Source organism: Phyllostomus hastatus, unplaced genomic scaffold (assembly GCF_019186645.2).
Source record: "Phyllostomus hastatus isolate PE091 unplaced genomic scaffold, TTU_PhHast_1.1 phas_scaffold_1066, whole genome shotgun sequence".
NCBI lineage: Eukaryota > Metazoa > Chordata > Mammalia > Chiroptera > Phyllostomidae > Phyllostomus > Phyllostomus hastatus.
The window spans coordinates 15,879,983-15,906,292 of NW_025334004.1; the positions used below are offsets into that span (position 1 = coordinate 15,879,983).

The 26,310-nt window shown below is 37.0% G+C and overlaps 1 protein-coding gene across 2 annotated transcripts in view; it reads left to right on the top strand.

Annotated features, from left to right (window-relative positions):
• The window catches only part of SLK (STE20 like kinase), a 49,273-nt gene extending 23,473 nt beyond the window's left edge, over positions 1 to 25,800 (top strand). The window contains exons 8-19 of one of the 2 annotated variants that reach the window (XM_045853877.1): positions 64 to 192; positions 530 to 1,897; positions 4,062 to 4,192; positions 4,440 to 4,563; positions 6,420 to 6,599; positions 9,451 to 9,543; positions 16,455 to 16,584; positions 17,203 to 17,327; positions 17,838 to 18,026; positions 18,568 to 18,693; positions 19,581 to 19,694; positions 22,214 to 25,800. In XM_045853877.1, coding sequence (XP_045709833.1) covers positions 64 to 192; positions 530 to 1,897; positions 4,062 to 4,192; positions 4,440 to 4,563; positions 6,420 to 6,599; positions 9,451 to 9,543; positions 16,455 to 16,584; positions 17,203 to 17,327; positions 17,838 to 18,026; positions 18,568 to 18,693; positions 19,581 to 19,694; positions 22,214 to 22,360 — 2,856 coding nt within the window. In that variant the 3' untranslated portion in view covers positions 22,361 to 25,800. The remainder of the gene's footprint in view (positions 1 to 63; positions 193 to 529; positions 1,898 to 4,061; positions 4,193 to 4,439; positions 4,564 to 6,419; positions 6,600 to 9,450; positions 9,544 to 16,454; positions 16,585 to 17,202; positions 17,328 to 17,837; positions 18,027 to 18,567; positions 18,694 to 19,580; positions 19,695 to 22,213) is intronic. The other variant, XM_045853878.1, reaches the window with a different exon arrangement.
• Positions 25,801 to 26,310: the final 510 nt, after the last annotated feature.

Here is a 26,310-nt window from a genome sequence, read left to right on the forward strand (position 1 = left end):
AAACTACTTTACAAGCAAGCATTTCAGGTGTTATTGAGCGTGCTCTTTTTAATGATCCAACAGCATCCCTTCGTTACTGTGGATTCTAACAGACCAGTCCGAGAGTTGATTGCAGAGGCAAAGGCTGAGGTAACAGAAGAAGTTGAAGATGGAAAAGAGGAGGATGATGATGAAGAAACAGAAAATTCTCTGGTCAGTATTTAGTAGAAAGGAAGTTATATTTAGGTAATTTTTAGAGTTGGTTTTTGAGGTATGATTGCACCCTTGTCTAAGGATTAATTGATGAATAGCAGAACAAAACCTTTAATTTTAGAGGTGAAGCTTAATAGTAAGTTTACTCTTGCTGCCTATTTTTGTCATATTTATTATATGAAGACTTGTCAATTTAAATTATATTTATAGCTTCATTAAATTTATTGAATAATGATTATACATGAATTAAATAATTTTAAATATAAATAAGTAAATAAAATGTTTTCTTCACCACCATTTTGTTTTAACACTAAAAATGTGTGAAATCTTTTTTTAGCCAATACCTGCAAGTAAGCGTGCCTCCTCTGACCTTAGTATTGCCAGCTCTGAAGAAGATAAACTTTCACAGAATGCTTGCATTTTGGGATCTGTCTCAGAAAAAACCGAAAGTAATACTCCTGAAGATAAATTTAACAGCAGAGTTATTAATGAAAAACCCACTACTGACAAGCCTGATAAAGTTATGGAGGGTATTGGTGAACATACCAGTGACGCTCATTTAGAAGCTGTGGCTGAACTCCATAACAAAAAAGTAACAATCAAGGACAGTGAGAGAGAGGAGAAGAGACCCAAGCTGGAAAATCCGCCTGACACAGAAGACCAAGAAACAGTAGACATGAATTCAGTCAGTGAAGGAAAAGAGAGTAATAGGATCACTTTAGAAACAAATATGGAACAGAATATGGAACCTGAGGAAGGAGGAGATCAGGAAAAGCAAACGGTATTTGAAAATAAGGTCATAAAATCTGAAGAAGAAATTAAAGATACTATTCAAACAATGGATTTAGTTTCTCAAGAGACTGGAGAAAAAGAGGCAGATACTCAGGCAGTTGACAATGACGTTGAGCTTACAAAGGAGGAAGACATCCAAGAGAATTTGGGAAAAGATGAGAAATCTCAAGAAGATGTGACCAGCGCTACGAGCAATGTGATAGGAACAAGTGAGGAGGCAGCAGGTGTTGCTCAGAAGGCTGTGGAAAACGACGCCGCGGATGCGCGGAGTGACGATGGGAAGGAGATGGTTGAAGCAGGCCAGGAATTAGCAAGTAAACCCACGGAGGGTCCTGAGGTCGGTGGTGCTGAGGACGTTTCTGTTAGAGAAATAGTTGATACTAACGAAATAGACCAAAAATCTGTAGAAGGTAAAGGTGAAAAACAGTTAATCAAGAGTTCCGAGAACATAGTGGAGACCAGGACAAATGAAGCTGTGGAAACTACTGAGTCAAGCAGCACTGAAGAAATAGAGGTCGGAAGTTCAGTGATTCATACTGACCACAAGGCTTCAGGAAGTGAAATTCAGGATGTTCGTGAAGCCACTACTCAGACAGATACAGAACTAAAACAAATTCCATGTGAAGTGCCAATTAAAACAGAACTTGAAGTTGCTGCTGCTTCACAGCCCAGTGAACCTCAGCCTGTTCCAATACCTAGTATTAATATCAACTCTGAAGATGCAGAAAAGAAAGGGGAAAGAGATGCTTTATCAAAAACTGAAACCATGTTGCTACCAGAATCGGAGAATCAAAAGGAAAATGATACTGATTCAGGCACTGGTTCCACTGCTGATAATAGCAGCATTGACTTGAATTTATCCATCTCTAGCTTCCTAAGCAAAACTAAAGACAGTGGATCTATATCTATACAAGTAAGTGTGCATGGGTCCTTGTTTGAGTTTTTCTTTGTCATTTTGGCAGTTCAGAATTTACTTGAAACTGATGTATTGAAAATAAAACAGCACTAAATCAATATAGTATTACCCCTATAAAGTTCTCTTCTTTTTTCCCCATAAAATTCTTAAGACCTTGAAGGAATCAGTTAAAAAGAACCAAGAAGAGAGGTTCTGAATGTGACCTTCAAATTTTTTGGTAGTAACTGCTTATTTTTGCCAACTTGATATAGACAGTATAATATAGTTGCTTATTGTGATTTGGGTTCTCTCATTGCAATACTATTTTAGCAAGAATCAATAATATATGAGATAATGATGTTTTTTAAAGCATGCTTAGGGTCTAAACAGCCCTTGATTTGTCATTGGACCATACAGGTGACCACTGTTGCTTCCCCAGTCATAGCTATCACTACTGCCATGAGAACCGTTGTGGGAAAACAAGCAATACTAAAATCTAAAACCCAGGACACTTGCAGTTTCTAGAGAATAATTCTCAAATATTAGTGTGCTTAAGAGTTAGCAGGTGGAGCTATGTAGAAGTATGGGGTGAATCCCAACAATCAGTATTTATAACAAAAGATTCCATGGGATTCTGATATAGGTGAGCCATGGACTAACTAAAGACTTTGGATTGACAGGTAGCAGAAGAGAAGACTGTAAAAAGCAGAAACAACTTAGGGGAACTGACCTTACGGACAGGACTCTAGGGCATGACTGATCAGCCTGCCTGTCTGCCCCAAATTATTGCAGTCTTGCTTCAGTTGTCTTCGGTTTATTTGGTTTCCCTGAAATTCTATAAATGTAACATACATTCACTGACTTAGTAATAGGTACTGTAATTATATATATTAACTTTCAAGTTACACTATAAAAGTATACTAATATTTTTTATGATTTTTATTTTATTTTTATAGAGGGAGGGAGAAAGAGAGGGACAGAAACATCAGTGTGTGGTTGCCTCTGGCCACCCCATGCTGGGGACCTGGCCCGCAACCCAGGCATGTGCCCTGACTGGGAATTGACTTGGCAACTCTGGTTTGCAGGCTGGCACTCAATCCACTGAGCCATACCAGCCAGGGCAAAATATACTGATTTTTAAAAAAGATTTTATTTATTTCTTTATAGAGAGGGTAAGAAAGGGAGAGGAGCATCAATGTGTAGTTGCATCTTGCAAGTCCTCATCCAGTCCCTGGCCCACAACCTAGGCCTATGCCCTGAGAATCGAACCAGCGACCTTTCACTTTGTGGGACGATGCTCAACCCACTGAGCCACGCCAGTTAGAGCCTAATATTTATTTAAAATGCAATAACTTATGTGAGAATTAAGGTTGTGTGAATTACGGATATTTTAGTAGGAGCTGAAGAAATGGAAAGTTTGGAGGTTACAGGGAGGTAGCTAGACTTCGCGGGTGTGCCCACTGTAAGTTGTAGAGGGAGCCTGGATGGAGGGCCACCGTCGGGGCTCAGGGACCGGGAGTGTGAGGACACCGGAAGCCTGGAGAACAGAACAATGAGAGATTGCAGAAGGGTGACTAGAAAGTGCTGAAGACAAGCTTTAAAATTCTAATGCATTTTGAATTTAGTATTTTCACATTCCACCTTTGCTCCCTTTGCTTTCTAACCTTTCCCTCTACATCAGAACCAAGTTATCTGCCCTCAATACTTACTGTGTTTATCAAATGTATTTGTAAGAGTGTCATACATCCATTATTTTTATTTACATTTAAAAAGTATTTGAACACTGGTTGAGGAATGAAGAGTTTGGTCTTAAAGAATTGTAGGCAATAGCGAGGAGGCAAATAAGTGGTAAATGTGTAAAAGGTTTACTAGTTAGTCTTTTATGTGAATCACTCCTTACAATTGTGCTTGATTATAGTGTGGTATCATAAAAATTATACATGTACATCATCAAAAAGCATAATTTCACTTGAAAAAAGTTTGATTTCATCTGTAAAGTCATGTGAAAGTCAAATGAGGTATAAGATGGTATAACTGGTTACACAGGTGAGCCTTACTGCTTTATATTCTTACTTCATATGTGTAGTCTTCATGGCTGTTCATTTGTTTTGTTAAAGAAGAAAATGTATTCTATCTCTAATATTGTCCTTATAAAGCCTAACTAAAATAAAATCTCACTCAGGAAACAAGAAGACAAAAGAAAACATTGAAGAAAACACGCAAATTTGTTGTTGATGGTGTAGAAGTGAGTGTAACAACATCAAAGATAGTCACAGATAGTGATTCCAAAACTGAAGAATTGAGGTTTCTTAGGTGAGTAGGGAAACAGCATAATTAAAACTGGTTTTGTGACTTCTTTTCAGTCTGTGTAAAATCTGAAGACGAGAGAAACAAAGTCTTGGCTAATTGGGGATTATTCTTTTATTATACATTTGGAAAAAATATTTTAAAAGTTTTTTTTAAAAAGCACATTACTTCAAAATAATGCTTTAAAGGTGTAATTACTTCAGAGGTATAATTTTTGTTACTTTGCTCTATCATTGCTGTTATATTTTATTAGACGCCAGGAACTTCGGGAATTAAGATTTCTGCAAAAAGAAGAGCAAAGAGCCCAACAACAGCTCAATGGCAAACTGCAACAGCAGCGAGAACAGATTTTCCGGCGCTTTGAGCAAGAAATGATGGTAAAGTCTTAGATATTTGTACCAATTTGTTAGTTATAAAATTTGGTGCTTTAAGAAAAATCTACTAGCAGTTACAACGTATTCTCTGATGACTAGTTTTTTTCTGAGTGATATGATGGCCTTTATCTCTTTGGTGTTCTTGATGCCTTTCCCCCCACCCTTTGCCCACAAGGGCCTTCCACCCCAGTCTTCCTATCACCGACTTACAGTGTGATGGTTGTCTTCATTTTTCTTTGGTTAGCATCTGTCATGAAAACCTGGAATCATGAAGCTAGTAGATGGTTTACAAAGTTCTTTGGTGTGCCTATTGCTGGTTAGTTTTTCTGTGTTACAATTTGATCCCTCATATTTGGAGTCCCAAGATTTTAAGCCAGTGTAAAGCAGTTATCTTTAAACCTTGCTGAGTATTAGAATTTACTGGGGGCTTTTTCAAAACACAGTTAATTCTCTGGCTTCTACAGTTTAGCTTCTGTATCCCTATTCACAGCTGTTAGAGAAGTTAGTGCTAACTAGTCAAGGGTAATTGAGATTTTTGGTTTTTACCTTGTGTCCAAAGTTAGAAAAGGAATTAGTAATGTGGATTAACTTTTGATGACTTAGGTTGAACATGTAGCTTAATGTAGGTTAGAAAAAAGATAATTTGAAATGTTATAGTGCTTATGTTTTCAATATAGTTCTTTTACTATTCTTATAATTTTAAGTGCTAAGAATTCTTTTATGTGAAGAGTATATTGTTGATTACATTTTTTTCAATCACAACTGAGAATTTCTAAGAAAATAATGAACTTTTTTTCATTATTCCTCACCAAGTGTTTTTATGGTACTTAACATTCTGTTTTCCAGAACTTTATAAAAGCTGGGTTTCTCCCCACCCCAGACATTTTTCAGAATGTTTTACTTTTTAATTTGTTTAAAGAAAACACCCTTTACAAATATTTAACTCTGCCTTTATCCAAAATTACAGTATTATTCAAGTTTTATATAAGCAGCAGTCTTTTGTTGAAACATAGATTTATAATCCCAAAAGACTTGTTTTAATAAAATAGGATTTTTATTTTAAGCACCTTAATGAAGAAGAGTAAATCTGAAAATGACAATGGTTCACAATTAAGATAGACTTCAGATAAGACCTTTGATTTATCAAACATTTTATTGTATAAATATTGAAATTTTTCTTTAGTACTTCATAGCAACTGGCCATTCTTCTGGATTTTGTAAAAATTTTGAACATTCTACTACTTGTAAAACAGAAAAAAGTACAGTTGACTCTTGAATAATACAGGGAGTCAGGGACACTGACCCCGCATCTGTTCACCCCCCTCACTGCCCCCTCCCCGTGCGTTTGAAAATCCATGTTTAATTTCTTTAACTCCCCAAACCTTACCTACAGTTGTCCTTGGGTATCTGCATGGGATTGGTTTCAGGACTCCCCATGGACACCAGCATCTGCAGATGTTCAAGTCCCACATGTAATATAGTGTAGAACAGTGCATGTAATAAATAGGCCTTTTGCCTCCATGGGTTCCAGACCATGGGGATCAAAAATACTGTTTTTGGTTTGGGGTTGGTTGAATCCATATATGCAAAACCTGTATATTTATTGAAAAAAGTCTGTATCTAAGTGGACCTCTGCAGTTCAAATCTGTTCAAGCATCAGTTGTATTTATTTTCCACTTTAGAAGAAATGAAGTACTTATCATATTTTAGTTCATTTGACTTGTTCAGTACTACAAAGGTTATATATTACATCACTAAATTAAAATGCTAGTTATGTGCTCTTAGTAAACATCTTCATTATAATGATTTAATATAAGTGATAGAAAAGTTAAGTGATCTTGAGCTACATTGTTTTTCAGAGCAAAAAACGACAATATGACCAAGAAATTGAGAATCTAGAAAAACAGCAGAAACAGACTATTGAACGTCTGGAACAAGAACATACAAATCGCTTGCGAGATGAAGCCAAACGCATTAAAGGAGAACAAGAGAAAGAGTTGTCCAAATTTCAGAATATGTTGAAGAACCGGAAAAAGGAGGTAAGTGTAACTACTGTTTTCAGTTACTAAAGCTATTATTTTTAATGCACATGTAAGAATGTCAATGGGATTAGAAATAATACTTGATAATAATACTAGTTAAACAGCATTCATTCTTTTTGTCTTCCCAACAGTCATGTGGGGTAGTAGTAAGGTCAGCTGTTATCCCATTTTACTGCCAAGGAGACTGGAGTAGAAGAGATTTTAAAGGCCTGTTTAAGGTCATGAACTACCATTAAATATCCAGCTAAATGTTGAGCCAAATCTTCATTTTCCTGCCATACTATCATTTCTCTTTCATTAATGCAGCATTCAAGGCCTGTCACAGAAATAGTTTTTCAAGAAAACTTATAGCGTTGTGTTTGCAGGTGGCAATAATAATTCATCTTATTATTTATTCATAATATTTAATTAATACTTAATCTTTTTTTATTAGCTGGATTGCTTTTCTTAGTCATTGTGCCAAAACCAAATCTGAGTAACCTGAAATCTGAAACAATATCTATAAATTCATCAGATGGTGAGATACTTTGAAGATTCAATCACAGGTAGAAAGTATCTGAGAAGTCATTTGAGGAGAATGAAACTTTTCATTTCTCCTGAAACCATTCCATATGGTGGTAGAATCTGTATTTGTGGTGTGAAGAATTGTCATTGATTGAGAAAGAAGATTTACATATTGTATTAGTGTGTCTTTTTCTCCCCAAGTTAAATAAAACTAAGAGAACTTTTTATATTAGCAGTTTTCAGAGATAATTTTATGATTTATTCTGTACCTTTAGTGTAGAAGGTGCATTTACCTTTTCATGATTATAAAGATCCCAGGAGTAATAATTATGATCACTTCTATTAGATTGAAACCAAAATATCTCATTCAAACTAGTGAATGTCTTTTCACTTCTGTGTGTTTCAAATACCCAGCTTCATTGACTTTAACATTTAAATTACGCAGAAAATTAGACATGATATTACTGAACTTGAGAATCTACTCTAAAAAGGATAGAATCATACATTAACACAATGTGTTCTATGATTTCTTTAGGTAAAGATGAATGAAATGGTATATAATCTTATTTGATGTGGCTACCATTTCTAAAACTTACAGTGTTGCCACACTATTATGCTTTATGCAGAATGGCTCTATATATGATGTATGACTTTTGCTGAGACTGCACACTAATTCTCCTAAAACCATGGGTAGTTTTCATTGAGAGGTTATTTTTAATATCAGATTAAATAAAACAAATTTTACAGGTAAATATATGATTTAATCGTAAGTATATAAAAGTCTCTAGTTATTACTGTTTGGGGTAGGAGAGTTTTAGCCAGTTAGTATGTTTGAGATCATGATATGCATATTTTAAATAATTTTATTATGTATTTTTTCCCTTATCACTAAACTTCTTGCATTTGGGGAGTCTCTTCCTTTTAATGGTGATTTGGTTTCATGAGGAATTACTGATGGGGAATTTTAAATACACTATATTAAATCAAAATTAGTCTCTTTCATGGACCATCAGTAGCATATGGTGATTTGGAATCTGGTTGCTTTTGGTGCTTCTACTTGTAAACACATGATCGTTTATTCAAAGTGGGTCTATTTTTAGCTGGGATATATATATCTGGGATTTTGAAATGATTTAAAAGAGGGAGCTCTAAAAAATACTTTGTTTTATAATATACTTCATCTGGTATAATAAAATCATAGCATATTAAACTTATGAATGCTTATGTTACTCATTTTAAACTTGACAGTTAAGCTTGGATTAAATTGTCAGCAAAGGAGAATGCTATTCTAATCCAACACAAAATCATGAGATATGTTCATTTTTATCACACCGTATGTGAAATGGTGTGTTCTAAGAAAAAAGAAAATGTAGTATCCATTTATTTCTCCTTTGTGTATTCTAAGGCTTACTTTTCCTATTGTTTTTCTTTTTTGTCTCAGTGGATTTTATTTAAACTTATTTTTTGTTTTTTTTTAATCCTCATCTGAGGATATTTTGATTGATTTTAGAGAGGGAGGGAGAAACATCGATGTGAGAAACATCGATCAGTTGCTTCCTGTACACTCCCTGTCCAGAGACCGAGCACACAATCTAGGTATGTGCTCTGACTGGGGATCGAACCCATGATCATTTGGTGCATGGGACAATGCTCCAACCAACTCAGCCACCCAGCCAGGGCGAAAATTATTATTTTTTGGTTTTAGCAATAAAGTTATGCAATGTTTTACTTTTTTCATTTTTAGAAAGATTTTATTTATTTATTTTTAGACAAAGGGAGGGAGAAAGAGAGGGAAACAGCAATGTGTGGTTGCCTCTCATGTGCCCACAGTGGGGTACCTGGCCCATTACCCAGGCATGTGCCCTTGCAGGGACTCGAACTGGTGACCCTTTGGTTTGCAGGTTGGCACTCAATCTACTGAGCCACACCAGCCAGGGAAAAATGTTTTGCTTTTGTAAGTGGCATTAGCTTTCCTTATGTCCACTATTTCAGTGTCAATAGATATATTTATAATTTTATGAACTTTAAAGGTTAATTGAGTTTATTACCATTAGTTCAGCATCAGTGCTATAAGTAATCCTTTATTGATTGTCTTTGGATCTTTAGGAAGGAATGATATATAGGGATAATTAAGCAACTAATTAACTTCTACATGGTCCCTTTTCTGCATGGAGATTAAGCATGTTCTGTCCTTTCATTCTTTTTCACCAAACTAACACCTATGCTAATGCATGTTAAGCTTTTTAACAGCTTTAATATTTGACTTGTAGCTTGTCTGCTCACATAAATGCTTGCTGTGGAGAAAGTATTATTTCCCCACCTCCTGCATGCTTATACACTGTAGGTTATAAATGAAGTGGAGAAAGCACCCAAAGAGCTGAGAAAAGAGCTTATGAAACGCAGGAAAGAGGAGCTTGCACAAAGCCAGCATGCTCAGGTAACAGCAGCAGCTTAATGCTACTAAAAACAGAAAGCAGCATTATTCTCACAGCTCAATAAGTCATGGTTGAAAGGGTAAATTCCTAACTGTACTTATATGATACTGACTTTTCCTCATACAGAGGTTCCCAGGGCATTCTTTATGTAGTAATAAAATGCGCACTAATGGTGACATTTAAGTTGCTAACATGAAGTTAAGTGGAATGTGTAGAAAGTTGATGACAGATGAATAAACAAGTATGTTAATGTATAATCCACTGTATTCTTATTTTAATTATGATGGAGGCTTATATTTTTAAGTAGCAATGCCAATGTTTGATAAAAGTCTTTCAGGACAGAAAAATATGGAGGGTGAGTATGAAAGGAATGCCTGTAAAAGGCCGTCATTTCTGAAAAGTTCAGTTAAAAGAAAAATGGTCAATGGTAAATTAAATGGTAGCAAACATTTATTACTATTAAATTCAACAACATAAGCAACTTAAAACCTGATTTTAAATATTAAGTTTTTTTTATTCAGAATCTAGCAGTTTAAAAAGTAGACTATTTTTACTTGTGTGTGTGTGTGTGTGTGTGTGTGTGTGTGTGTGTGTATAAATAAAAGTTTGATTCTAGATGGTAAGGCTGAGTCAGTTAAGATGGGCAAATTCTTTATAAAATTAGATAAATGAGTATTTTCAACGTATTCTTCTAGAATTACTTCACATGACTCTCCAAGGCTTTTTTATGCTAGGAATCATCTTTTTTAAATTAAATTTGCACTCAGTCTGGAGGCAAAGAAAGGTGAGCTCAATTTGTAGTTACATATGTCATGAAAGGAAGAATAAACATGGATTATATATTAACTGTTTCTTTATATTATCTTTTTAATGTGGTTTTATTTATTTTAAAACGTGGTTCCCAGACTTTTAAGTTTTGAAGACCCATGAAAAGAAACATAAAAATAACAGAAAACATTGGGGACCATGATAAATGGATTGCCATTAAAAACTTTTTTGTTTTTGCTAAGTAAGGATGTTTTAAAAACTGCCATTTACTTGTCACCATCATTTCAAGGGGGAGGCTATTTTAACACCATGGAAAATAAAAATATCTCAGGATTTAAAATTTTAATAAAACTAGCCTGTTTGAGCAAATTTAGTTTCTGCTGTGAGTCAGTGAAAAATTTTGTCTTGGCCGTTGTAGAGATCACTAAATAGCAAACACAGCATTTACTAAGTGTCAAGCACTGTTTAAATGCTTTACATGTATAAACTCATCAAACCTTACAGTGTATGAGGTAGTTACTCGTACCACCTCCATCCTACAGTGAGAGAACTTTAAAGCACAGGACAGTTGAGTGACTTTTCCAGGGTCACACATCTGGTTAATAATAGAACCAGAATTCTTGTCCAGGTGAGTTTGGTTCCACATTTCATACACTGAACCATCATACCATGTTTCCCTCCACATGTAAGCTATCCTTTCTGTGCCAAATCTAAACTCTTACCAGCTTAGCTTTGTGCTTGTCAGCCATGTCTTGTTATAGGTGAAAAGGAAGTCCTTGCTGGTTGTCCATCTCTTTTTAGATAATTTGGATTTCAAACCACCTAATAGTGATGATGGTTTTGCTTTGTAAAAGAATATAGACTTTTTAAATTCCAAAAGGTAATTATATCAGACTGTAGAGTTGAAATTAAGAATTTAGTGTTGATTGAATTAGGTGATCTTACGCTTTAATAAAACTGTTGGTGATTATTCATATAATTTTGGGTGCTAACCTGTATTTTCCAACACAAGCTAAAAGCAATAATTTCTTTTGTAAATTTAATGAAGCATTTAGTAGTCTAACAAATTTGAAAAGAGTTCCTCTTCAGCTACTGCTTTTAGTGGAGGTGATAAAACTTGATAACTTCACAGAATCTGTTTTAAACTTTTATGAGAGTTTATAAATAATAGCCATACAGTCATGGAGCTAGAATGTTTGATCGTCTGGTCCAGTGGTTTCAAACTGTGCTTCCAGGAGCTCTTGAGTTTGGAGGAAGCACCCCGAGAGTCCTTCAGAGTAGGGACTGCGGGGCTCCACGCTCCTGCTCCCACTTCAGCTCCATCAGTGCCTCTTCTTGTCTGTTCCATAATGTTACATACGAGGTCTGTCCAGGAAGCGTCCAGCCCTGTGTTACGAAAAAGGGAGACATTTATTGAAGAAGATACAAGATACAAGGAACATTGTACATAGGACAGTGATGCCTCAGTCTCCTTCAAAATAGGCACCTTGGGACCTCACACAGTTTTCCCAGCAAGTCTTCAGCTGTTCAAAACATTCTGCAAAATCCTTTGTTGGGATTACCATCAGCTACCCCATTGTATTTTCTTGAATCTCATCAACAGTCTGAAATCCCTTCCTTTTCTAAGGTGATTTTAGTTTTGGGAAAAGCCAGAAGTCATAGGGCATCAAATCTGGGCTTTGGGGGGGCTGAGTCAGCTGGGTGATTTGATGTTTCACCAAAAAACTCTGCATGAGACATGATGTATGAGTGGGCGCATTGTTGTGATGAAGCTGCCCATCACCAGTTTCCCATAGCTACGGGCTTCTGAATCGTGTGAATAGTTTCCACAGAGGAATGTTCAGGCTTAATGCAAAATTTAATGGAGATTTGTTGCTCTACTGGCTCAGTCATTCTGAACATGACGGCCACGCAGTACATATGCTCACTCAACAGCATCTACTGCCCCCACTGAGTAGTACGGTGAAGTCGTCCTTGATCACACATGCACATTCCAGTCCACTCTCCTTGGCTGCCATCTATGGTTACATCTATGTCATGCAAACTGTTCTTTTTATATTAACAGTGGCTAGACTTTTTCCAGACAAACCTCGTATTTTTGGTGAGTTTTTTAAAAAGGGTTTGACTGATTTAGAAAACAGTGCCAGCAAACTAGAGTTTGGAAACCATCGATCTAGTTCAAATCTTTCATTTTATAGAGGAGAAGGAGATTCCTCTGTTTCAGGCCTCAAGAAACTCAAGTTTTGTATAATTATTTTTCCATTTACAAAAAGTCATTCAGCTGTGTTCTCACCTGGGAGGTGCGTTGTATTCTGATCCACAGGGCGTTGCTCAGGTCATGATTCAGTCTTTTCAGTTGTCATCTTGTGCGGTCTTCAACGCAGACGTAATGCAGGACGTAAGTCCCGCGTGCCTGTAGGAGGATGCCTTCTCCTGTTTTACTTGCTTTTTCTTTGGCTCACATGTGCCTTTTCATTGTTAGCTTTATTTGTTAAAATCTGAGAAGAGTGGTAGATGATAATATCATTAATGACCATAACAGTAATAACCTGACATGACCGTGATAGTACAGTGTTCTTCAGAGTGTGCACACTTGCTCTCCCCGCCACCACCCTTATGTGGGCCACGGTGGAGTGGACTCATTTCGCAGATGAAGACGTCAAGGCGCAGAAGTCGAAGTGGTCTGCCTAAAGTCACAAACGCATTGACGGTAGAGGTGGAGCTAGAACACTCCTTCCGCAGTGTTCTTTTTCATCTACCCACCACAAATTGTAATTTGAGATGTTCATATTTTTCAAGAAATATCTTCCCAATAGTATTTTATGAGCTTTGCACATGTGAGAAATTGAATGCTGTGATTAGATTTCTATCTTTGTGTGAAGTGACATTTTGATTGCATATGTTTATGTAGATGTTTTAATTATGGATATGGTCAGAAAAGCCATATTAAAAGTGGTGATTTTAGTTTTATTTAAGTCTAGTTTTCACTATTCAAATTGTCTGTGATGAATAGTGACTTTGCTATTCTTGTTGTAGTTTTAAATTGAGTCTGGAGTTCAAGGCTGTATTCTTTCTCACAGTTTCTGTGGGGAAGTGACTAGCTTCTTGAGCAGTGTAACTTTCGTTTGTGATGTTTGACACACACAACTGGAGCAGATAGAATACAGCTTGGCTTCAGCCTCTTCTTTCCCCTCTCCTGAAATTAGACTTATTTTTTAATTATTGGAAGCTGTTGGGCTCTACAGTTTCCTAAAAATGTAAGCAAAACATTATTTTTTTTAATGAGAGGGAGAAATCATGAATTACGATCACTTTTCTGATCATTACCATTTTTAGCTTTTCTTTTGAGTTAAAATGATAAAATTCTGTACAAATAGCCCAATATATCATAACCCTTCCATGTAGTTTTTTTAGAACCCAAAGGTGTATTTTTCATTTTCAGAATTATCTGATTATATGATAAAATTACTTATAAAAATTCAAACTTATGTATTTAAAGGGCACTCATTTTATAATTTATATGTCCATTTTTAAATTATTTGTTACCCCTAGTGATCAGATTAATCTGTTAGTTTTTTTATAGGATGACTGTAACTTGTACAATCTTTTTTGGAATGTAACATCACTTTTTATTTAGATCCTAAGAGTAATTTTTTCTTTCAGTTGAACGACATAATGCATTTAGATGTTATTCTAAGAGTAGTTTTTAATTTAAACTTCCATTGTGAGCATATTGTACTTATCTTTTGAAATTAGGAAATTTAATGAAAGCACAATACCATTAAAATTTCATTTCTCTTGAGGTAATAAAATATATTAGTTAGTATGTAAGGGACCTTTCAAATCCAAGATCTATAAGATAGTTGTGGTGTCTTTGCCAACTCTGATTGTTAGCAAGCACTTGCATATGTTGTCTGCCTTGACTCTTACCTATTGATTCACATTTCACCTCCTGGAGCAGAGCAGTGCTAGTTCTGCCTGCTTCCAGCAACAGTCTCAGCTCTTCTTTCCCCTCGTTTGTTACTAGCCACTTCAGGGCATGCTGCAGCTCTTTCATTCATTGTGGTAACATGGTTTCCAGACCTTTGTTCCCAGGTTTGAATTTTCTGTGTTTTACTTTGGAACTTTTGAAAGTCCAATACAAAGGAAAGGGGCCTACTACTCTTTATGTGAACTGAAAACCAGTTTGGGACCAACAGAGTAGAAGCTCTTTAAAGGCAACACTGTCTTTTATTAGATTTAGTAACCCTGTAACTAGTACAGTGCCCAGCATTGTACTAAGTGCTTAATAAATGTTTTCTTGGAATTGAATTCTTACATTGTTTATTTAGACATGAATATATTATAGTAATGTGACCAAAAATTGCATTGATAAGAAATTACATGCACTTTTTTAGTGGCACTGGCTTAAACCTTTTTGATTTTCACACAAATATTTATTCACCCCATCTTGTACTTTTGCACTTGATTTCTTTGAGCCTAAATGTAATATTTATATTTATGCTAGTTCATTTTGACCCATTGTTTCTGTCCACACAAATATTTTTTAAAAGTTTTTTTATACAAACCAATGGTAAAAATATTGAACAAAAGAAAACCCGTTGATATATCTGGAGATTATAGTAAGTTTATTTAACAAGTTTGCATATAGAAATTTTATAATGAAATTAGAAAAACAATTTTATTATAAGTGATATTTACTTAGGACATAGAAAAACTTGAACAACGTTCTTTGTTGTAATTGCTTAAAAGATAGACATGGAGATTTTCTGTCTCTAAATAAAACAACAAAAAAAAAACTACTCAAAAGGTCTTATTCTGTAGAGTTGAATTTAAATATTCATTTAGTTTTATTTATGTTTTGCTGTGATAAAGTTAGTAGGTGTCTGTAAGTCAAGTTGGCAGCTGTATTTTATAGAGGCAATTCATCAGTCTTTTTGCTACTGCATACTTGTATTTATGCTATAATACAAATTATGATGCAGAAGAGACAGTAGCATTTGTGACTCTGAATTACTTTAAAGGACTTCATGAGTGGTAAGACTTGACCCTCGCCTGCAGGGGCAGTAGTAAGGCAAGCATCCTGAGGAACACTGCACTGAAGGTTGGGCTGGCAGCAGTCTACATCCTGCAGGACTCTGTCCGAGGCCTAAAAAATAGTTCCACTGAGGATATTGGGGTTTTATCTTCTCTAGGGTGCACAAAAAGAGGGATTATAGGTGAAGTGGTGCTTCACTACTAAATTTTTAAATCCACACTCAAATTGATCAGAATATCCCTTGAACTAACCACGAACTGCAGTAACTGCCGAGAGAAAGGTGGCAAGCCACACAGTTCCTGGGAAGCATTTTTTCAGTTTGGATATTGCTTTTATTTTTTCTGTAAATGTGTGCTCTAGCATAAAGATCATAAGTCATTTTAACATTTCCTTTCTTACACTGTAACGAAAGATATTTTTAAAGCAAGGATAAATTTAGCATTTAGGCAAATAGTGTGTGCTTAATAAGTATTTATTGAATTAATGGGCAAATCCCAAACATGTTAGTAGAGTCTTCTGATTACAAGGAATTTTGTTTATAGATTTATAAAATGTAGCTCACTTTCTTACTAGGTCCTCAAACTGTTGTTCTTTTTAGGCACCAGCTGTCAGTACAGAAACAATCTATCTCTGCTGGTATAGGCATGGTATTTCTTCCTCTTTATTTCTTGGGAAAATAGAGAATGTAAAATCCTGATATCAGTTTTATTTATTTGCTCTTTATTGCTTTTCTGAAAGGCATTTCTTGTTTGTTCTTGTTGTATCCACACCATAGGGGAACAGATAGTTTTAGAGAATGTAAATTTATTACTTTCCCAAAGATGACAGTGTAACAGGGGCATTTTAATTATGAGTGAATAATAATCTATTATATATTATTCTTAAAAAGAGTTTAGAATAATATGTATCCTAGAATTTTTTCTGGGCTTGAATTGGGTACCTAATGCATTTTTATATATATGTACACTATATAATTTTGATATTTTTAAATTTCACTAACTTTAGAAATTTGGTTTACAAGTCTTGTGAACCACTAATATATGCAGTCATAAATGGATGTTTTGCTCATTAAATACTGACTGACTGATGGTTAACTATGTCTGATAGGAACAAGAGTTTGTTCAGAAGCAGCAACAAGAATTGGACGGCTCTCTGAAAAAGATCATCCAACAGCAGAAGGCAGAGTTAGCCAACATTGAAAGGGAGTGCCTGAATAACAAGCAGCAGCTCATGAGAGGTATATGAAATTATGCAGAATATGTAAAATGATATCTCAGAAACATTGCTGGGATGTACTTTGAAAACTATGGGGATGCTTTCCTTTGCTAGAGTGTTAGAAGGAAAGATCAAGAAAGTTGAGGTAAATAAGAAGAAAAAATTTATAAAATTAAGAAACACTGTGAGATACAGAATTCCTTTTTGACAGTAGAAGTGAACATAGACACATACTTCTTAAAACATCTTGTCCAGATGATGCTAGAAATATACCTGAATAATTTTGTATACTGATTATTTTTTATAATTGTTGGTATACTTAATGGCTGCATGATAGAATGGGATTTTAAGCACTTATTTGTCCTAAGAAATAGCTCAGATTTTTTTTTAAGTTCCCATGAAGATGATTAAATGGAATTTTGGTATTGGGGGTGGTGCATTCTGTTCTAGAACATTAGAACAGAACTGAAAGTACTAATAGATATATCTTTATATTGGTAATATTTCATTTATAGTTCAGAATGTCAGTGTGTAAAAGTTAGTGTATATAGAATACATTTATGTAAATATTAAAATGAAGACCAAGATGCATTAGTAAGATGATCAAAGTGACATTTTGAAAATTGCTTTCTTCTTCCAGCTCGAGAAGCTGCAATTTGGGAGCTTGAGGAGCGACACTTACAAGAAAAACACCAGCTGCTCAAACAGCAACTTAAAGATCAGTATTTCATGCAAAGACACCAGCTCCTCAAGCGCCATGAGAAGGTTAACGAAAGGGAAAAATTGTTTTGTTCATTTTAAAGTTTACAGAGTGGGAATTTCATTTTTGAAAGTTAAATTTCTTAGAGAATGCATTCAGATTTCTTTATTTGACCCTAAAAAGTCTCTGATAAAGTTGGAGTAATTAATTATATGTTGATCGTGATTACAGACTTCTTTTTCACACATTCCGAGGAAGGTACTAGTCACAGTGCTCAGGGCCTCTGATAAGGTCCATCTCAGTCTCTGAAAGGTAGCTGTTGTGGGTCCATTTATGGTTCAGGTATCAAAATTGTGGACTCCCTGTACTTATTGAGCATTTCAGCACAATACTCATTACTAATAACTTTGTATTTTTCTTATAAATTATTTTTTGCCTAATATTTTGCTGGTTTGTATGCAGTAGGGAAGAGAGTAATTTTGGGAAACAGCAATAATAAAATGGCATGTTTGAACATCTGTGTAGGTACTGAGTGTGATAACTGCCTCACTGGATTCTGTTTCAAACTTTCTTAGGAAACGGAACAAATGCACCGTTACAACCAACGACTTATTGAGGAATTGAAAAACAGACAGACTCAAGAGAGAGCAAGACTGCCTAAGATTCAGCGTGGTGAAGCCAAGACTCGAATGGCCATGTTTAAGAAAAGTTTGAGAATTAACTCAACGGCCACTCCAGATCAGGACCGTGAAAAAATTAAGCAGGTAAATAAGCAAATTATTCTCTTTAAGGTTAAACAGATTTGAATGACCTTTAGGAGTGCCACATAATTGTGATGTAATTATTTAGAACCACCTTGCACCTGGGATGGCCACTTCAGCTCAGTGGTTGGGGCTAGATATACGGCATGTACCAATTAGTCTTCCAAGGGAGGCAGCCACAGGGAGCAGTGCCCTCCCTCCCATCGCCCACCCCAGATCTTGGGCCAGACTGGTCTTAATACCAGCTCAGCGAATGAGGTGACTTGGGCAGCTCTGTGAGTGAAAACACATGGTCTCACTATATTTCCATAATCACAGGTCCCACACACAAATTAATTGAGGTTACTTAGCAGGTAGGAAGGACAGGGTTTTAACCAGAGGTCCTCCCTTCCCTATGATACAAGCTCCGGCTTTGACTCACAGCGTATTATTACTTGCAGCTTTAATTCTCTAAGTTTTGTTAAATTCCTTAATTGTACCATTGGAAGATGCAGAAATTATATTGTTTGTTAACCATATTTACCTTTGTCTTTCCTATTTGTAGTTTGCTGCTCAAGAAGAAAGGAGGCAGAAAAATGAGAGAATGGCTCAGCATCAAAAACACGAAAATCAAATGCGGGATCTGCAGTTGCAGTGTGAAGCCAACGTCCGAGAGCTGCACCAGCTGCAGGTTAGACCCGAAGCGCGGAGACAAAGTGGACAGTAGATGCGCAGCGCGGAGTTGGAGAAGTGTACAGTGAGCCACGCTCTCTAAGGACCAGCGAACTGCCCTTTACTCACGGAAATGCTGGTTTTTGTTTCCCGTATAAACCAAATGAAATATCGCAGGCACTTGTTTGGATTTTATATAACCATGGGTAATATAAGCCAAATTATAACCTAAGAAGTTGAGTCTTTCAAAAGCAGTATTGGCTATTTTTAGTGTATTTCTCAAAGAAGATGAACAGTTCTCAAACTGATGTAGGCAGCCCTGGCCAGTGTAGTTCAGTTGGTTGGAGCATCATCCTGTAACCAGGGGTGTCCAGCCTTTTGCGTCTCTGGGACACACTGGAAGAAGAGGAGTTGTCTTGGGCCATACATTAAATACATTGTGACATGTAATCACAAAAAAATCTCATCATGTTTTAAGTAAATTTACAGTTTTGTGTTGGGCTGCATTCACAGCCATCCTGAGCTGAATGCGGCCTGTGCACTGCAGGTTGGACACCCCTGTGGTATAAACCGAAAGGTGGTGGGTTTGGTTTCTGGTCAGGGCACATACCTATGTTGTGGGTTCCATCCCCAGTCAGGGCGTGTATGAGAGGCAACCAAGTGATGTGTGTCCCATTGATGTTTCTCTCTCCCTGCCCCTCTCCCTTCCTGTCTCTCTCAATCAATTTTAAAAAATTGAACCTATGACCCATTTCATAATACCCGGCCCTTGATTTTTAGAGAATTTGAACCTCAGTAATAGCCTAGTGTTTGATGAGTAATTTATTATTTTGGAAGATAATTAATTATATTTGTGAAAAATTGCTTTGTTGATCTGAAGTTTTTTAACCCAAACTTGATTTTCAGAATGAAAAATGTCACCTATTGGTTGAACATGAGACTCAGAAACTAAAGGAATTAGATGAAGAACACAGCCAGGAATTAAAGGAATGGAGAGAGAAATTGAGACCTAGGAAAAAGGTAATTTTAAAAACTTTAATTCAGATGTTTGTGTCTGCCTGCCCATCCATCCATCCATCCGTCCATCCATCCACCCACCCACCCACCCAGCCTCCCAGCCGTTGGCTCTTTACCTACTATGTGTCAGGTACAGGAAACTCACAGGTGAGGAGACAAAGTCCCTGTGCCCTAAAGGTTCAGAATTTAGCGGTAAGTAATTATAGATCAGTAGGATGATTGCTCTGAAGGAGTTAAGTTCAAGATACTGGGGATAAGGGGGTTCAATGGTAATGGAAAAAAGTAAAGTAAAAATTCTAAAAAGTAAGATGCAGAGGAGCAGAGCACAGTGCTCAAGCAGAGGAGGAGGAGTGTGAAAGTCCTTCTTCTTACTCCATCTCACCTTTTCCCTCTCCAGTTCCCTCCATCGACCAATGTTCTCACATTGCTGTTCTCTTGACATCTAGGCTAGAAACCTGAATTGTTTTCCGTTTCTATGATAACCTACATTCAGTCATAGTATTTCTCTTGTCCATATTGTCATCCTACTACTTGCTTAAAACTGTTCAGTAATGTCCTAATGGGCCTTCTGGTCTTTAGTTCCCTCTCCTTTTTCCCCACTTGCCTGCCACCACCAGATCATTTATCCTCAAGAACATCTCTGGTTTGGTCATAGTGGTACATGGGGCAGGGGGATCCCTCAGAAAAACACCGGAATTGTCTTCTGGGGGATGGGCCCCTTGTAGTACAGGCTTCCCTCACTAAGTGAGCGTTCTAGGAACCCATCTGTATCAGTGTACCCGCTGGCATTGTTGTGAGAGGCTGCATTTGGCTTCAGTGAAATTTTTTGTAAAAAAAAATTTTATTGTTTATGATAATACACTTGTCCCACTTTCTCCCCTTGTGCCCCCCTCCACCCAGCCTGCCCCCCACTTCCACAGTCAGTCCCCACACCGTTGTCCATGCTCATGGCTCCTTCATCCATGTTCTTCAGTCCCTTCAGCTTCCTTCAGTCAGTCCCCACCTCCCTCCTCCCCTGTTACAGCTGTCAGTCTGTTCCATGATTCTAGGCCTCTAGGTCTCTTTTAATCACTAGTTTATTTCATTCATGAGAGTCCTCCTATAAGTGAGATCATAGGGAAGTTGTCTTTCACTGGCTTATTTCACTTAGCATTATAGTCTCCAGTTCCATCTGTGCTGTCACAAAAGGTAGGATTGTTTTGGACAACTCTCAGCGCGTTTGCCCGTTTCCTGACGGGTGATTTATGAGCGCATCTGCCCACGCAGTGCTGGGTGTTCGCCAGTTTTTGATCCAAAATGGCATGACCCCTGGGCCCCATCCTCCCTATTCACCTGATCTCACTCCGAGTAACTTTTTTTTGTTTCCTTGGATGAGAAAAGTCCTAAGAGGAAAGCGTTTTGCTGATGTGGGAGAGGTGAAGCAAAAAATGGCAGAAGCACTAAAAGGCATCAAAATTGATGACTTAAAAAACTTTTGAGCAGTGGAAAAAAATATCTCAACAGGTGTATTGCATCAGATGGAGAGTAAAGGTGACTGATGTTTAAATATGTAAGAGTACAGTTTTTCATAAAAGTTTTCTATTTTGGGGGGAATCCCCTCATAAATAAATCGTTAGTTTTATCAGAAAAAAGTCTGAGTGCCTCTGTCTGACTTTTACACCTTCACGGTGCCACACATCGGCCACAGCCCACCTCTCCAGTTCAGCCCCCACTGACCGCCGTACCCCAGGGCGTGTTCCGGTGTCGGGTCTGATCGCCGTCCCTCGCGCCGGCTTTGCTGCAGGTTCCGCCTCCGCGCTCTCTGCTCCCTTCGTGCGCGTGCCTCCCTGTCCTGTCTCATCTTTTTAGCTTTCCTTCAAGACTGAGCCAGGCTTCATTTCTTCTGAGAAACCTTCTTGTATCCTTCCGCCTTCTTCTAGACTTTGCTTGCACTTCTCCAGCCACACTCATCCCTGAACCACTCGTCCCCAGAGCCATTGGTACTTCACCTGTTTATCCAGCACTTACATTTGCTCCGTGTTGTGGGGATGTAAAGGTGAATCTGGTTTAGGGTTTACCTTCAAACGTCATATAGTCCAGTGCAGGAGAAAAGACAGGCACATCAATAGTCAAAATAAAATATAGAAAATGGTAAGTTCCAGTGGGAGTGACAGATAATAGTTAATAGTAGGTGCAGTCTGTTGAGTACTTAGTATGTGTTAAGTACGTCCTTGTCACATTTAACCCTCACATGGAAGCCAGTGCGGTAGGTGGCGTCACCCCTATTTATAGCAGCAGAGTGAAATGACTTCTGTAATACAGGACAAGTAAGTGGTTGACCCAAGTTAGACATTATTGTGGCTGAACCAGGACTTGATCCCAGGGCTGTGCGCAGCCTTTGACCCTAGCTATTGAGCAGTCTGGCCTCCCGCAGGATAATACACAGGGAAAGTGTTGGGGGAAAGGAGCTTTATCTTGCTGTCAGAATAAATTCTGTTTGTAACACCAGTACGTGATTTTCTTTTTTCTTCTTTTATTTTAAGACACTGGAGGAAGAATTTGCCAGGAAGCTGCAGGAGCAGGAAGTGTTCTTTAAAATGACTGGGGAGTCTGAATGCCTTAACCCATCAACACAGAGTCGGATTTCCAAATTCTATCCTATTCCTAGCCTGCATTCCACTGGATCGTAACAGTGGGAAGCATCCTGTGGTCTGGTTTGGCTTTTAGAATATGTCATTTTGTTCTCTTCATCTTCTGCCACAGTCCGCATTAGAGGGTGCACGAAGACAATCATCTGCCTCACCTTCTGGGTGGTTTTTGTGTGTTTGTCGTGTTTGTTTAGCAAAGATGGAGGGCAAGGAGCTAAGACAGATGCCAGGCCGCGTTGGCGTATAGCATCTTGCAGTAATTCCCTAAGGTGATTTTGTATATTAATCTTAAAAATTGTGTTCTTTAGACACTGTTACCTAAAAAAATCTTAAGAGATATAATGATTAAAGTTATTTTTTAAAAAACCTGTTATGTCACTGAATATTAGTAAATATTGGTTTTTCTCAATGATGCCTGAATTCTGTAGTTGAAACTCTGCTGTGGAGAGTTGGAGTAACTTTCTTTTGGTAAATCAGCTCTCATGAAAATGCTAGGAGTTGCTCAAAATATGATACTGATTTATTAAATACATCTATTTTATCTTTAAATAGCAACAAAGTCTTTTAAAAGAGAAAAATTATTTCAGTAATCTGTCTAAATAATTACCTGTTTAGGCGTGGCTAATATTCAGGGGTGCTAGTTTTATTAAGACAGTGCCTAAAACACTAAACTTTAATTGAGTCTAAAAAAGGGTTTCCTTGTTTGACTCAGCAAAACATCCTTAGCATTAAGTATTATTGTTTTTTAAATCTTGCTTCTGTTACCATTTGATAGAAATTTTCATTCTAAAACATGTGTTGTACAAAATTGGGAACAATGGGAAAAAAGTAGCTTTTAGATGTTCTAATTGGAAATGTAAAACCTAACAAATTAAAAGAAATAGAGAGTTAGCTATCCCACCTAAAATAATACATGAGCTGGTTAGATGACTTCTCCCATCTTAGCAAATTCTGTTCATCGAAAACTCTGTCAGAGGCCTGCTGGCTCTGAGTTATATTTATAAATGTATTTTCTGAAATAGATCTTAAAAGAGGCTTTTGTTCAGAATACTTTTTTTTTTTTAAATTAAAATAGGCAAATGTTGGAAATGACTTAGTTGTTTTGAAATAAAGTCATTTATATTTTGGTTTTATTTTGTTCTATGTTTAAATTATTTACTTTGATTTGAGTGGGAAAAGCCAGAATCCTTTATCATGTGGTTGCTGATATGTGTAATTATTAATGAAATGCTCACTCTTAGTCCCTCTTGAGGCTTCGAGTTTCAAGCACGTGTCGGGTCGGACAGTGTCACACACGAACTGCACTGTGACACGTGAGACGGCACGTCTGTCAGTGACGCTTGCTGCCTGCCATCAGCCTATTCTCTCTCAAGAGTACTAGGTACCAACTCGTACAAGCTTCAGTTTTTGTTATATTACATTTGATGCTGGTGAAAATTTTAAATGTAACTGTGGGAACACTTGTCATATTGAGAAAATGTAAATATCTGTAGCACTTTCTTGCAGTTAATTTGAAAACTTTGAATACTGAACCTTATTTCGTCAATGGTTTAGATGATTTAAATGCATGTGTGATTTTCATTTTGTAATTGTTTTGACAAGCATAATTTACTTGGACAACTTTGTAGGTAGCCTTAACTTCTGGCCAAGTTTGTTTTTTATATAAATAGATATATACATATATTATGTATGGTTGTAAATTCATACACTTACCACATGAATGTGTTACTGTATACAAAACTCCTTTAATGCTTTATTCTCAAATGCTGGGTTGAAAAATGTTTTGAAAGCCTTTTAAAAAATATATCTTTATAAAGTAATATTCAGGATGATGATGGACATTGTTTATATTATGATAAAAATGGCAGTATAAAGTTACTTAGTGTATTTAATGATTTATTTTAAGAGGGAGAGGAGAAGAAGGTTCTCAAACCACTTTCTTTGAAATTTTCAGGTTATTGGCTTTTAAAAACTTAACACTTTAGGCAGTGACTTTTTTCAGAACCATTTTAATGATATTTTGAGTGCTAGTTTGTGGCACATAATCTTATTTGATCTGAATATTCAAGTCTTTTTATTTCAACTTGACATTCGGAGTGTTGAGTGGAGGAAAGAGGCTCGGAGTAGTCCCTCGCCCACTGCCGCATCTCCCTCAACACCGCCCTTGGATCCAGTGTTTCTGCTCGAGTCCTCTTTCAAACGTGACCGTGTTCTTGCGGCCACAGGACTACAAAATGAGAATATGCAGAGGCGAAACATTCATTTTAATACTTAAAGTTACATAAATACTTTGAAAAAGTGTTTTGTTACAGACCGTCCCTGCAGACTTCTTAGGCCCTCTGTTCCAGTAGATGATAGTGGTCTTGCTTGCATGAAGTATAGGTGGGGAGTGGGGGAGGGGCGCAGCCTTCTTTGAAATCCAAGAGTACAGTCAGATCTATTCCTGATTTGGACCTTGTTGCTGTGGCAGAATGTGCTATGAAATGCGTAAAAGAAACCCTTCACGTGTGTACCCTGGTGACTCACCCCCTTCTCCCTGCGTGCTGTGAATACACCAGACCGCCACGCTTCCGCAGGTCCAGCTCTCAGAGCTCGTCGCACCAGGTTGCCTTTCCTCGTCCTGTCAATCCGTAGTTGGGAGCGAATTGCTGAATTAGCTGCTATTCTGTATAGAGTCACAATTAAGCTTTTTCTTACCCTTTTCTGTGGGGAAGCTATAGGGTGGGTAAGGAAGAAATTGAGTGCTTATACTTGGCTGAAAATATTAGAACTTTCCTCTGACAGGTTACAGCAAATTGTAATTAAATATAAACCAGAACCAGAGCTACCTCTAAGTAGTGTTTCCTCAAGCACAAAGCTCTCAGGCATACGAGATCCACTCTAATGGAGGGTCTCTGATTTCTTGAGCATCAGCGAGTTTCAGAAGTGACTGTCTTTTGTACTCTTTTCAGTTCCTTTGTAACTACACACTCTTTCCCATTCCACACTGTGCTTAAATGACAAAGTCTCTTCTGAGAAGCCAAATTCTGTCAAATGATTAGCTAGAGATAGTGTTGATTAAAGGAAAACCTAGAACTGAGATGAAAGAGGAGAGTTAGTTCTAGTTCTAATAGTCTTCTGATTAAATAAATCAATTCTTTTCTGGGAAATGATCTTTTATAGGAAACGGGATATTTTAAATGCTTTTCTTAAGTTGAGGGCACAACAGTTAATGCCTCTATTGTCGCTTTTCTGTGGCTGACATGGTTTTGATACAGCTTTAAAATTTCTGCTTCTAGGCTTTGGGTAGAATGTTACACCAGTTTTAAATGTTGGCTGCAGCTTTCTGTGATCCTCTGATTTGCAGTGTAATAACTTCACAAGCCGAATTTTCAGAAAGAACTTTGTTTCAGATCATGCCTCTTGTCTATTTGGGAGCAATGTGTCTTTTCAATCATGGGATTGACAAATGAACAATAAAGTTATTTCTTAATCTGTGTTGAGAAGCAGTCTTTCATTGAGAACCATTGGAACTGAATTGTCATGCATGAGAATATCTTGCAGCTTTTTGGGTCCTGGTTCTATTTTGACAATTGCAGTCTTCCAGGCCTGCTGACCCTTTCAGACTTAAGTAGCGGGGCTTTACATATTTCCACCAACATATGTATGTATATATTTTTTTATTTCTTTTTTTCCCTTGTTATATATTCTTCTCACCAAACATTTCACAAGCCATGTGACCTCACTTTTGCTAAAAGTAGCCTGATTCATAATGTCCATACATGTTTTAGTAGACACTAGGCAGATCGTTTGCAAGTGTTCTTGGCTGGAGAGAGGCAAAGCATGTCACTTCTAATCCAGGACCATTGTACATTGTCGAGCTCATTCTTAACCCCAATCCTCTTTTTTTTTTTTTTAAATAGAAATATAAGAGGCTCTGAGTCATTGCCATCCAGTTGAGGACATATCTGCCCACTTTTTTCCTGGGTTCTGTCCTTTCACCCATTTCACGT